The sequence below is a fragment of the Coptis chinensis genome, chromosome 9, assembly GCF_015680905.1.
Source record: "Coptis chinensis isolate HL-2020 chromosome 9, ASM1568090v1, whole genome shotgun sequence".
Taxonomy (NCBI): Eukaryota; Viridiplantae; Streptophyta; class Magnoliopsida; order Ranunculales; family Ranunculaceae; genus Coptis; species Coptis chinensis.
Genome location: NC_141464.1, coordinates 61491477 through 61506418, shown reverse-complemented (window position 1 = coordinate 61506418; position 14942 = coordinate 61491477). Strand labels below are relative to the sequence as shown.

The following is a 14942-nucleotide window of genomic DNA, read 5'->3' as shown; positions in this document are numbered from 1 at the left end:
TCGGCATTCAAGTTATACAAAATGAAAATGGTGAGTGCATCTCCACTCGCATTCCATTAAAATGGAGAATTTGCATTGACTATCGCCAAACTTAATGCGAAACACGTAAAGATCACTTCCTCTCCCATTCATTGACCCGGATGCTAGAACGCGTTTAGCGGTCATGCTTACTACATGTTTTCTTGATGGCTATTCCGGATACTTCCAAATTGTCATCGATCCGCCCGATCAAGAAAAGACAACTTTCACATCTCCCTTTGGAACCTTTGCATCAGACGAATGCCTTTTTGATTATCTTTGTAATGCCCCAAGCACCTTCCAACGCTTGCATGCTTCACATTTTCGATGATATGGTGGAACGTTATATGGAAGTCTTTATGGGCGATTTTTCCATCTACGGAAATTCCTTTGATGACGCCTATCGAACCTTTCTAAAATATTAGCAGCGTTGCGAAGAAAAAATCTGGTACTCAATTGGGAGAAGTGTCATTTCATGGTTACCAAAGGACTTGTTCTAGGTCATATTGTTTTGAAAAGGCGGGATAGAGGTTGATAAAGCTAAAATTGTTAAAATTTCTTAGCTACCTTTCCCATCACGGTTAAGTGATATCCGTGCCTTTTTTAGGCCCACTGGGTTTTACAGAGATTCATTCAGGGATTTTTCTAAAGTTGCTCGACCTTTAACCAATCTCACGCTTAAGGATGCGATATTCAACTTCAATTTCAATTGCAAACAAGCTTTTGATACTCTAAAACGCTCGACTACGCTCCTATCATTCAACCCCGATTGGTCTCAACCATTCGAACTAATGTGTGGCGCTAAGCGACTTTGCTATTGCGCCGTACTAGAGGTATGCGTGATGACAAACCCGTTGTCATTTACTACGCTAGTAAAACTCTTAATGGCGTTCAACGTAATTACCAACAAGCGAAAGAGTTCCTAGCTGTTGTCTATGCTTTGGATAAGTTTAAGCCTTTACCTAGTTGGAACACCTACTATCGTATATCTTGACCATGCCGCGCCCGGTGCTTACTCGCGAAAAAAGGATGCAAAACAACGATTATTCCATTGGATCCTTCTCTTGCAAGAATTCACCACGGAAATCTAGGACAAAGAAAGGAACCGAAAATGTCGTGGCGACCATTTATCAAAGGCTGGTTGGTGACATTGATAGTGATTAAAAGCCATCGTGATTCCTTCCCAGACGAATATTTGTACTCTATTTTCTCATCTCCATGGTGCGGATATCGTTAACTACCTGGATTCTTGAGGAAGTTCCTTCCTCTTGGTCGCGTCCTGATCATAAAAGTTCTTATCCACATGTAAAATATTATTTTTAGGATGACCCTACCTCTTTAAAGTATTGTTCGACCAACTCATTCATCATTTGCATTCCCGTAGGGAGCACACCGACGTATTATCCTTTTGCCATGAACAATCTTGCGGAGGTCATTTTAGTGGAAAAAAACTGCGGCCAAGGTATTACAATGTGGTTTTTAACTGGCCTACCCTTTTTGCGATGCACCGCGAACATTGCATAAACTTGCATTCGTTATCGACACCTAGGTCGAATTACCAAACGAAATATGATGCCCCTAAATCCTATCTTGATTGTGAAAATTTTTTATGTTTGGGGCATTGATTTTATGGGACCTTTCCCTATTTCTCAAGGTTTTCTATACATTTTAGTCGTTGTAGACTATGTGTCCAAATGGATTGAGACACTCACATGTCGCTCAAATGACCATAAGACTGTCGTGAAATTTGTTAAAGAACACATTTTCTCTCATTTTGGTGTCCCCAAAGCTATCATCAGTGATGGGGGTACACATTTTTGTAATAAAATTTTTGGGTTTTAATGAAAAATATGGAGTTACTCACAAGGTTGCTACTCCATATCACCCACAAACGAGTGGGCCAAGTGGAAGTCTCCAACGGAGAGATAAAAGTCTATTAGGATAAAGCATCCAACCCGTCAAAAGGATTTGTTCTCTCGCTTATCGGATGCTTTGTGGGCATACCAACCCGCATTTAAGACACCTATAGGGATGTCTCCTTACCGCATTGTTTTGGAAAACCTTGTCATCGCGGTTGAACTTGGGCATCATGCCGCTTTGGGCCATCAAAAGCCTCAATTACAATATCATCGAGGCAGGCAGAAGCCCGAAAACTACAATTAAATGAGCTTGAGGAGATTGGATTGATGCATATGATCTCTCAAAATCCTACAAAGCTAATATGAAAAAGAGTGCCGCAAGCATATTTTTCGCGTAAAGATTTCAAAATTAGCCAAAAGTTTTCTTTGTACAACTCCATATTACACATCTTTTCTAGTAAATTGAAAACACGATGGTGCGGTCCTTTCATTGTGTCGGTCACTGTGAAATATTATGGGGCAATCTCTTTACTTAATTCACAAGACAACAGCCAAGTCAACGGACAAGCGCCTAAAACATTACCACAATTACGCTCACCGGATGTTGAACGGACTCTTCTTCGGGATCCGTCTACAGGACTAAATATTTCGTTTAAGACCTTTTCGATCTTGTTTCTATAGAGAGGCGCCATTTTGGTAGCCGGGCCATCTTCTATCTCATGATCTCCATAGTTCTTTGAAGTGTTGTGGTTGCAAAGCGCGGAACCTTAGTCCACAAAAACTCTATTTGGTCGAGTATAAATGTCTTCGCGTAAGAGCAAAAGCGTGCTTTTCGATGCGATGGGTACCTAAAATTTCACCTCCTTCCTTCTCTTCCCTTTTCTACTCTCTACCTCGCTGAACTTGATTTAATCATTTTGGTGTAAGTCTCATTCCATCTGAATAGGGGAATGGTGGAGTACTTTTGCTAGTAAGCGGCGTCGGTGAAGGATGGGGCTGGTGTATGCATTATCAAACACCCTTCTCCGCTAGGCCACGACTTCCTATCGATACTAGCCGGTTTAAGGTATACTTTTATGCGACACCAGGTGCGGGATAATCTTAAATCGCGGCGCCGTTTCTCCTACAGGTTGGGATTCATCTTGAGAATTTGATGTTAAAAGACCCGACTTCGTCTTGAGGATCGGCGTTAAAGACTCACCATGTAGATATGTTTATATTGTTGCCTTTTCCTTTGCATTAAGTTTTGCACATGAGATTAAGTGTCAACCTCGGATGTTGCATACTTGAACACAAGCGGGAAATGGATTCCACCAAAACCAACCCTAGAATTGGTTACTTTGAGTTACTTTGGGGGCGGTTTGAGGATAGCCAGATGTAATAAGGGCAATTTTATTGGATCAGAGTCGCCGCTTGATCCGGGGATGGTATCATCACTTTAACCCATAATACATAGAGGTAAAACCCACGATGCAGCTGGATTGGGTTAAGCTCAAAAGCCGACATGACAGTTGTCTATGATTTAAGATGGTGACTCTTACGAACATCCGTGTTTTTCGCGTATATCTCCTTTGTATATAAATAAACCCTTGTTTATAAATAAAACACTTTCCTTCATTTCAAAAACTCTTGTGACCTTTGAATGACTCATAAAATTGGATAGCATTTTTAAATGCAGATCATTTTGATATCTCATTCATCCAATTAGGGTCAAGCGAGTCGCAAAAGCGTTTAGATTTTTTAGAAGCCTAAATCCGGCTTTGGCTTGATTGGGCTTGGAAAATTTTGGCCCAACCAAAATATCGAATTCTCGGTCCATTTAAACCGCGAAAAACCGAAAACACGCGTCACCCGCCATTACATTCTTCTTCTTCCCCGAAAAAACCGGATCTTGCCCCCCTCGCTTTAGTCTACCGCGAGACAGGCCCACACTATATCCGGTCTCGCGACCTCTTTACGACTCAGACCACAATTCCCTTTAAATAAACCAAGTCCATTTCTTCCCTCATCATTAATCCATATCCAGCCTCTCCTAAAGACCGATAATGGCGGTATGGGCGTATTCGCGTGGAAAATTTTTGGAAATTTATTTGAAAGCGGGGTGTTTGCTCCATTCTTTGATAATGAAATTCACTTTCTGGGGATGGGAGTACTTGCTATATGCTAATGGAGGCTTTATTCCAAGGATTTGGTGATGAAATTCTACGATAATGGGGCTTTAATGGCGACCATTTTGGGATACCGTCGGGGTGTTAAGCCATGAAGTCACACTGTTTTGCTCTCGGGATCCGCGGGCATTCCTCTCACAGTCGACCAACGTCTTTGACTCAATGCAGCGGTCCGTGTACCGGGACTTATGACCTAATGCTTCGACACACTAATCGGGGAAAAAGTACAACATAGGCGGGAAATGTCGCGTGTCGGTATTTCCGGTCTTGGCGGAACCGGTGGCTGTGACTCGATCAATGGGGCCCGAGCGTCATTGGCACCTCGAAGCCCTCCGGACATCAACAAGACCTTCCTCCGCTTCTACGGATCCTGCGGGGCCGGTAGGGTAACCACGCATCGTTACCTTTCTTTTTGATATTATTACACATGCCAACTCTTAGATCGCCCCTCTTTTAACATTACGGTAACCTGAAGTTATGATTACCTTGGGTTTTCATCCTCCACCCGCTACTCCTATACCACAATATGAGAATATGTTTGTCTTCAAGAAATGCATCCTACAGGACCGCGCCAACCCACTGACACCTAGGGCTGCGAGAAGCACGCTAAGCGTAGGCTCCCTCTCACCCACTACTTTGATGAGACTGCCATGAGTAAGATCACCCACCCCATGGAGGCCTTTACGATCTTTGTGAGCGATTAGTGCGAGACAACATGTACACTTTCGCCCGGTGTCGATGAGGCGTACCTTGGGTGAAGTTAAGGACAGATATGACCACTTCGCCACGAAATTCGATAATGACGGCATGGGCCCGGGTTCCAACGAGAAATAAGAGCTTCCATGACTGCATTTCGGGACAATATGCTTCGCGGAACCAGTTCAATGAATGTTCATGGCGAGCCCGATATCGATTTAAATTTCAATTGATGGATGCTGGTGATATCCAAGAGCAGTTAGCATCCACGGTAGTAAAATATAATGCATGAGTGGATACCGGGCTTCAAGCTCGTCAAAACCTCCTTATCCCATCTTCAGGTTCGTGAGGATGCACTTCGCTTGCTTTCCGGTAGTGGTTCATGCACTTCATCCTGATCTTCTATATTAATAGATTCTATCCCATCGTGAGCAATGGGATCATCATCATGAGCTTCAAACCCATGGTTCTCTGTGATTCTCAATGCGCTCGCACATTCCACGTTAGGAACTTACGGTTATGAATCAACAAGATCACAAGTAGAAAGCTTCTAGCTTCTCACCATCTTCAAAGTCCGCCATGGTTTGACTTCTAAGAACACAACTTGACTGACTTGATTACCTTCTTGTTAATCGGATCATAGAGTTTGTAACTAAACTTCATCCCGTAACCTAGAAAAATGCAACGTTTTAGCTTTGTTATCAAGTTTGGATCTCTTATCCTTGGGAATATGACAAATGCCACGTGACCTAAATACCTCTGGTATCCATAATCGAGGGACAAAATATCGCCGATATATCCGATATATATCGATATTTTTGGTACACCGATCAATGATATTTCCGACATATATCCACCGAATATAGAACCCTTTTTCCCCCGATATATATCGAATTTACAATATAAAACTTTTATATCGCCGTATATATAATGATATATCCGACATTTCACGATATATATCGGTTAACTTTGACCATTTTTAATATAAATCGATATTTCCGATATATTTTAGATATTCCGATATTATATTTTCGATATATGTCGATATTTTTTGATATTTTAAATAGTTTGACTGGTGTAAAATACAAAAAATGGATATATCAGATATATCCAATATATATCGGTTTTGGGTACACCGATATATTTCATCGATATCGATATTTTGGGCCTTGCCATAATCAACATCTGCCTGACCATACTCTCTCTAGATAATCACTATTCAAAGGCTTTGACGGCGATAGGTGGATCACATGCACAACGGTATGCATTGCTTACCCGGTAATTTCTAGGTAACTTAGAGTGAGACAAACATGCATCTCATCCTCTTTATAATGGTAACGATTCATCCTACTGGCTATACTATTTTTGTTGCATGTCTTGAGCGGTCTACTCATGATGAATCACATGACTCTTTACAATACTCTTCAAATGGCCCAATGTACTTTCGCCCCATTATCGGCGAATACACTTCAAAGGCTTTCCTGTCTCTCTTTCCACCATGCTATGGAAAATCTTGAACACGACAAGTACTTCATCCTTGGTCTTCAAACTATATGCCCATATCTTTCTTGACGCATTATCAATGAAAGTCAAGAAGTACAAAGCTCCCCCGTGGGACTTTACTTTCATAGGACCACATAAGTCAGTTTGAACTAGCTCAACATTGTCTTTTCTGTGAGACGAGAATGTTTGGAAAGACACCTTGTGTTGCTTTCCTACCAAACAGTGAGTGCATCTTTTTAAATGCGTATCTTTGATGTCTGGCAAGGCCTTTTGTTTGGCAAGAACTTCCATGCCTTTTTCTCCCATATGACACAGTCTCTTGTGCCATAATTCGGAGAAAGCTTCTTCTTCTGCCACATTTACTTCTATTTTACACAAACTAGCCTGTGTCTTATAAAGAGAGCAAGTTTTCTTCCCTTTAGCTGCTACAATGGAACCTCTGCTAAGTTTCCATACCCCGTTACCAAACGAGTTTAGAAAGTCATCATCATCTAACTTCCCAATGGAAATTAGGCTTTAGAATGTCGAGGGGACATGTCTTACATCCTTGAACATCACCAATGCCTACAATCTTCGAGACTCCATTGTTGCCTATCTTCACCTCACCAAAATCACCCGATTTGTAGGTAGTGAAGAAACTCTTCTGGGGTGTGATGTGGTAGAAAGCACCTGTATCTACCACCCACTTTGTATCCTCGCTTGAAGTGCTCAAACATAACTTGTCACCATCGACCTGATTCCCTACTTCACCATGTGGGAAATATATCTGTGGCATCTCCCACCGCGTGCTTTCTTTTAACTCTTACTTGTCTTCATATGCGGTTACTAGTCTTCTCATCCCTCTTCAATTCTATGCATTCATACTTGAAAGGGCCATGGATACCGCGAATGATCACACGACAAATCTTTCTTAGGAGGTTTGCTCGCGCTCCTAGATTTTCTTTTGTCTTCACCTCTAGAATGAGATGGTTTTCTGCTTTTGCCTCTCTCTTGCTTTTCTGTAACAAGGATCTCTGAGTGACAGGAGCTATACTGTGCGTCATTTCTTGTCTTCTTGTAGAGGTCTTCTTAAGTCTTCCACAGGCTGAAAGCTATGGTCTCTTGGGATACAAGGCAGATTACATTGTTGTCAATCCATTATCTAATGCACCCAATCTTTTTCATCAAGCCGCCTTTCCACTCGATCCGTCCCAATTGCATCTGGTTTTACTTCTCCATTTTCAATGGGCTGTGTTAGGTCATTGCAATAGAGCAAGTCTTCCATCCTAGCTTTCCACAAGGTGTAGTTACCTCTATTCAGACTAATCATTCGAGTGTTCACAGAATGATCCATCTCTACAAGCTATTTCAATTCAAACCTCCTCTCAGGAATTTTATCAAATGCCTTCTAGACAAGATTTGGATAACAACTTAAAGTTAATCTAACCTTGTTCGATACCACTTGTTGGGAATAACGATATCAATGATCCCTACTACACATATAACTTGTACTTGAACTAACTACTACTCCAGACAAATTCTAAATATCCACTACAACCAACCTAGCATGCCCAACTCTCTAAACAACTATCAACAACAAATAATAATGCAAAGAAAAGTAAAGCATACCACAAAGACAAAGATGTAACGTGGTTCTACCCAATGATGCCTACTTCCACAAAGAGCTAATCATTTTATAACGTGGGAATGAAGATTACAATCACTCATCTCTCTTTACAGGCTTTTCTCTCTACAAAAATTATCTCTCAATTTTGATTGCTCTCAAAATTGGGTTTCAATTTATGTTGCTTAGGTTTTCCAAAACCTTGTTTTTTTTATGTCCCAAAAACTGATTCACACGATTCATGTAGATAGAACCGCGAAAAATAGACATAAGCGCTGGCGCGTGCTCTGGGCTAGGCCAATTCAAGCGTCGCCCTCTCAAAAATCTCAGAAAGTCCAAGATGTTTTTGAAAAAGAGAGAAAAAAAACTATCTTCTTTTTCTCTCCAAGGCTCCTTTGTGCAAGACCATTTCCGAGCTTTCGCTCGCTCAAACTTCTTCACGCAAACACCTCCGGATTCTCTCCTTCTTCCTGAAGGATAACTCCAACAATCGGTTCGGTTTCGAGTACCCAATTATCTTATTGGTTCGGTTTTTCATGAATCCGAACCAACCGATCCACTGACAGCCCCACTTACAGCCACAGCAAAGGAAAGTCCAATGGATTATTTTGGCCTTATTTATCTGCACAAAAACTCTTATTAAATGAGTTTGTAAAAAGTGCGCTTCAGTTTGAGGGAGATGAGAATTGGTGTTAATTTGGATTATGGGATGATTCCATAAACGGCTAAAATTTGAGAGCTACGACTCTGCATTGCCCATTGGACTTACCTGATGTAGCTACGTTGTCATTACGTGCAGGTCTAGGAGTTAACCCTGTTGGATTAGTCGAGTAATTGAGTAAATAACCATTAACTTTAGTATTAGAATAAGGTTACGCACTATATGTAGATCTGCTATTGATACTCCCCACGAGGATAGATGCTGTTTGTTCCAATATTTGTGGAACGGAATGATAATATATGTCTATAAAATATATGAGTCGCAGTTTTTGCCACTTGAAATCTCCCACTCGAAAGCCGAAAGAGACTACTACATATTTTTTTTTATACCAGACTAACTTTACTCTACTTCATGTGATCCAACAAGAATCAACATTAAGGAATTAATCATCATTATCTGTTCTTTTCTGGCGATCTTATCCACAGAATTGACAGATTTGAAACATCTATTGCAACATATGATTTTAAATATATGGCTTGTTATTATTACTTATTAGTGGAGTCTATTTGCTACATATTTTGGCAAGGGAAGGTGAAGATGCATGATAGCATACAAAAATACTCCACTGCCTGTTTCTTTGTAATACTTAAGACAACTTATAAAGAATTTCAGTAGATGGACGAGATGTTCTATCCCTTTTAAGTCAAAATGGAGTTCCTTTGCATAATGTTGCAACACTCTTACGGCAGATAAATGTCAACGACTTTAGGCACGGATTTTTTTTCAATCAATAGCCCAAGTTAGGAGATAAGAATGCATTGTCACTCAGAATTTGGATAACGGGAATTGAAGTGCAATGTAACGGGAATTGAAGTGCAATGTTCACGGATGCTTAGGCTTTTAACAAACAAAGTCAATCACAAGAAATGTGGTGGTAAATTTTGAATACGAGTTTTCAACATATATTGCCTCAGATTCACATGATGATTTTTTATGTTAGACACGAACAAGTTTGGTGCAAAACTTTCATTTTAGAAGGTTGGCACAAAATGTGTAGACTCAAAGTTTCAACACTGTGCGCTTACTGGAAACCAATAATATCTGTGGCCGATTTTAGCTAAAGTTTGGTTACTTATTTGTTTTTTTACGCTTGTCCATAATTCAAAGATGATCAGATTCTGAAATGTGTACGAAATTCAAAGATGATCAATTTTATGCAGAAAACGCACTGCAACTGCATGATCTCTTTATAGTTTTATACTTATCAAAAGAGAAGAAGAAAAAACACATGATCCCCTATATCTCACGATTCCACACGAGACTGTTGAAAACTTTTTGATTGAGTTTCTCAGAAAAGAAAAAGAAAATAGAAATCTTATCCAGAAGAGATAGTAACGGACACGAGCCGGTTGAAATCAATAAACAGCCGGTGGTTTTACTCACAAGTCACAGAAAGATAGCAGATTACCAGCACCTCAATAAACCGTCATACCAAGGTCCTGACAAAATGCTAAGCACTAGGATTTTTCAAGTAATAAAAAACCCACCCAACAAAACCTGTTGGCTTTCACATGATCATTTACTTGTTTATAAAATAGTACCAAGCCTCAATTCTTAACCGTCAAGTGATACTTCTTTTTCCATTTAAACCACAGTCAACGTTACAAATTCATGATATAGATAAGCTTGAGGTGAACAAATAGAGTTTTGTATGAGCATAACATGAAGGTGATGAAGGGCATTAAAAGAACAAGCTGTTACAAAGTGTGAAGCTAGCGTTAACAAGTACTCCATTAAAGAGACTTCCCATTCTCGTTCCAATGAGCTAAGAAGATTTTGTAGTGTTATTGACTCAACCAATAGCACCATCAGCAGTGCCATCAGCATTGGCGACGAGAAGCTGAAACACGCTGAAGAATCGCTTCGAATGGTCATGTACTTGAGCTGCTGGGGTCCTAATTGATTCTCATTACTAGCTTGTAAATTATGTTAGTTTTCTGATTTTATAGTGATTGTAAATATATGTCTAGAGCTTAAGTGCTACTTTTGTTCATAAATCTCGTTCAGTCCAGTAAGCCGGTTGATATTCGAACTTAATTTTGGATACAGGCAAGATTATTGCAATTTTTTTTTCCTTTTCTTTCTTCTTCTTCTTATATTATTATTATTTCATGAACTATATCTTTTTTATTGATCAGAATGGACTATATCCATACAAATCAACCTCCGAGTTGATATTTTCAAATTTCGTATGTTACATCTTAGATTGTGATATACACTTGGGGGTTGGGCCTATTGGTCAGGACTCATGTCCGGGTCAAGATATACACTGGTACACTGGTACATCTGAATTCCTTTTTCTTGTGGATTTTTGTTTTGCATTTTATTTTGCTACGGACTCCGTAGAACTGCAGTAAACTTTAACCGCAGTCTGTCTCTGTTTTTGGTCATTTTATGCCAAATTATGCTCTACTTTGTCAGTTTTTCGTGCATACTTTCACTGGAAAGTACATGAAAATTTAAGCTCCAGTAAGTAGCTCAGTTTGCAAGTTTGCATACTGTTTTCTGGTCATTTTAAATCGAAGTATCAAACATTCAACTTCAAGTTTTGGTAGCAGCATCATATCTTAAAAGTAAGGCATCGGATCTACATTAAATCTTATTAGTTGTCTCCATTTAGATCAAGTACAAGTTTAAAAGGATTATGAATTTCTGATGACTAATATTGTGATACATTATACATGTGGATTGGAAATCATGTTATGGCCTGGGATGCCTCTTCATAATCTGGATGCAATTCAGTCTTAAGAATATATAACGAGATTACAATACATTCTATCAAAATTATAGTACACGAAAATCGCATCAATTGGGACCCCAACAACTCAAATACATAACTTTTCTTAGTGATTCTTCGTCTTGGCTTTGCTTTATTCCGTCACCATTTTTTAATTGCTTTGAAACCACTAAAGAAGAACTGGGAGAAAATCTGTTAGCTTCATAAAACGATCTAATATTGCTTTTAGTTTGTTGTTGTAGCGATCGGAATGCATAATTCCATCTATATAATCCTTGATCTTTGAAAGTTTGCATTGCTCCAACGCTTACAGCCACAACGCAAGCTCTACTTGTCAAACTCATTTTCTTGATCTTGACGATTATGATATGTAGTATAACTTATAAGTAATTGAACAAAGATATTGAATTGTTTTGAGTGTCGATGATTGATGACCGAGATGAAAATGTGAAGGGTTGTTTATAAGGAGGATGCAAGCACGTATGCAACCCAAGTAAAACAGGATAATATTGGAGGCTGGCCCCGGTTTTGGGGATCAGCTACTTGTTTTGTCTTAAACCGCTGGCTTTGGTTGTTGGAGGAAAAATGATTAGTAGTCTCGGCCTCTCGGGGTCTGCTTTGACAGCTACTTGTACAGTTGTACTTGAACTAAACCATTGCCCACGTATCTGGGAGCCCACTGTTAATTTATCCAGTTTTTCCCAAACCACTTGCTATCCCCAGTATATAACAGTTCCAACACACTTTTTTGCTGCTATAAATCCCTAATCACTTGACTTTAGCTTAACAACAGAATCACTTTGATCCTTGCATTACAATATTACATTCTTGTTTTTCTTCATACTCTATTTCCAGCTTCAAATTGGAAATGAGTAGCAATACGCGTGCTTGCAAAATTGAGCCTGCTTTCAGAACCCTTCAAAGAAGTAACATGTCTGAAGCTGCCAAGTCTAACCAGGTCACAAGATTTTTCAGCGCATTGAATTTGCCTAAGAGAACAAGCAGCGAAGAGAAAAAGAGAAGAGACGAAGAGAAGGCCGAAAGACTTCTGCATTTGATATGTTGGGGACCGAAATAGGAATGTAGGATATGATATATATGTTGATCTGGGGCGTTGAGATCATGTGTTTTGCTCAAGTATTGGAAAATATTTAGATTTCTTAGTTTCTTACTAGAATCTGTTTTAATCAACTAAATTTCTTCATCCATCTTTTGTATCCACTAATCTAATGCGTTTTGATCACTAGACATGATAGTGTATCCCTTTTTCACTTTAAAGTTTTACCTACAGACTACAGTGCTTCTCCTTTCCGTGTGAACCTTTGAGCTTAAAAACAGCAACAAAAAAATTCTAATCTCAATGCACCGCTGCTAATTGGAAATTGAATTTGCACTTTGCACTGCATTCAGCTTTTTGGAAATTGAGTTTGCATTCAACTGTTTAGTTTTATTTTTTTTCTTTTGATGAGAACATCCAACTGTTTATCGCGAGTATACAAGCAACAATATTGCGCAATTAAATTTGAGTACACATACTCTTCCCCTAATTTTGGACGAGCAGGATGATTGTCTATATGAATTATGATTTTGTGAACATTCATATTTTGATTGAGGAGTTCAAGTCTTCAACTTACCATTAAATCACTTGACCATTTGATTTAGGGACATGATGTCAATGGGCTTGGAAGTTGGAACTAGCCTCAGCCCTCAAGTAAAGCTTTCCAAGTTTCCATAGGTTCAATTGCCCCTAGATGAAAGCGAACATGCTAAATGGATCGGTGAATTGAGAACCCAGTAAGTCAGTATTTCAGTAACAGACGTAATGAACTCCACTCAAAGCATTATCAAAAAAAAAAAAAAACCCTCAAAGAGTCAAAGTACGTTCAAACTAGAAAGTACCGAGGCCTTTTCAGATGAAATTTTGTTGGCTGAAATTTCAAAATGTGTTATCATTTAACAAATTCTCATGCCAAATACTCAAATCTGGTAAGTACAGGGATATCAAATTGAATTAAGATCTATCTTAGTGAAATCCAATTGGGTATTGGCTCAATTAAAATCGAAGTTCCAAAATTCATTATTTTTGTTACAAAATGTGGATCATCAGGTAAAATGAATAGGTTGCTGAAATCCAATTAAACCTATCCTTCACCAAATAATGAATGGATATAAATCATGCTAAATTAAAGATAGATGCAATGTACTTACGAAATAAAAGTGTATTGATATTTGATTATCTGGATTCTGGAATTACATTTCCATAAGACAGTTTTACAATGGAAAACTCCGTTTAATTGGGCCCCCAACAACTCAAATACATAACTTTTCTTAGTGACTCTTCTGTTTGCCTTTGCTTTTGATCACCATCTTTTCTTTGACTTGTTACCATAGAAGAACAAGTAGGAGACAATCTCTTAGCTTGAGAAAATGATCTAATATTGTTCTTAGCTGTGTCTTGCAATGACCGAAATGCGTAATTCCATCGATATAATCCTTGATCTTTCAAAGCTTCTATTGCTCCAACACATAAAGCGGCAACCCAGGCTCTACTTGTTGAACTCATTTTTCTTTTTTCCTCCTTGTACTGTAGTATTGCTTCTGAAAATATGGTTGATTTTGTTCTTGAGTGTGTATTGGTGATTGAGATGAGATGCACAAGTGATGTTTATATAGGAAGAGTAGTGACAGGCAAGTAAAACAAGAGGCTCTTTTGCCGTGGTTTCGGAGATCAGCTACTTGTTTTTCTTCTAAACCAGATGCTACTCTTGGTGGTATCAGCACTTTCAGACGTACCATTTCTGAGAATGACACGTTTGCCTTTTCTCTTTAATTAAAGTATTTTACACCTTCAAATGTATAATTGCCCCCCATGTATTCATTTTGATTGGACCCAATTTACAGTTATTTCTCCACTCAACCTATTGGGCCAGACTGAGTTTTCTTACTACAGTTTCAATTGGATCATTTATTGGGCTTGATCTTTTAGTAGTTGCGGTTATTACTTATTAGCAGTTGGATGTAAATGTAAGCACCACAGGTCCACAGTCACACTCCACACTCGGCCATCATAATCACAGTATTTGGAGTTGTAATTATGTTAATCAGCTATGAAGACGTTGGTAATGCTTCATGGATTCATTCGTTCATCATGCCAAAAGCCTCTGCTAAGGAACAAGAAGTGCTATTTTTTGGTAGTATGTACTATGTAGTTCTTGAGATTAGAGTGCAAGAACTGCCTTTTTTCAATAAGGCCATATGGAAACATGAGTAGCTCTCCACGCGGTTTTAGGTTCACTTTTATTGAATGATATTGGAATTGACTCCTTTTTCTCTCTAGACATGCCCACATGGTGGGATAACAGGTCTCCCATGTTGTTCCCTCAAGTGATCAAGAGAATAATGTATACAGTTGGTGCAACAATGATGCGCATATTTTTTCTCGTATCAATACCAAGCATGAAGTGCACTGTATGAATTGCATACCGGTTACAAGTACTCCTTTCCGGCTTTGACTATTGATTTATGGCGTACTTGCAATGTATGTATAAGCCTCTGTACGAATTGTATGTTATGGTATTGGCTTTTTGACTTTTTGTACATTTCAATTTTTTGGGACATAAAACGTTACAGATTTATA

The 14942-nt window shown here is 39.0% G+C and overlaps 1 protein-coding gene across 1 annotated transcript; it reads right to left on the bottom strand.

The window, feature by feature from the left end:
- Positions 1-13506: 13506 nt before the first annotated feature.
- Positions 13507-14073, bottom strand: LOC147477174 (uncharacterized). Its single transcript, XM_086584591.1, has one exon. The coding sequence runs from the start codon at positions 13866-13868 to the stop codon at positions 13596-13598; it is 273 nt and encodes a 90-aa protein (XP_086440717.1). The 5' UTR covers positions 13869-14073; the 3' UTR covers positions 13507-13595.
- Positions 14074-14942: the final 869 nt, after the last annotated feature.

What these genes read in the sequence shown, in the direction of transcription:
- LOC147477174 (XM_086584591.1), bottom strand. Translation starts at nt 13,868, where the DNA reads ATGAGTTCAACAAGTAGAGCCTGGGTTGCCGCTTTATGTGTTGGAGCA.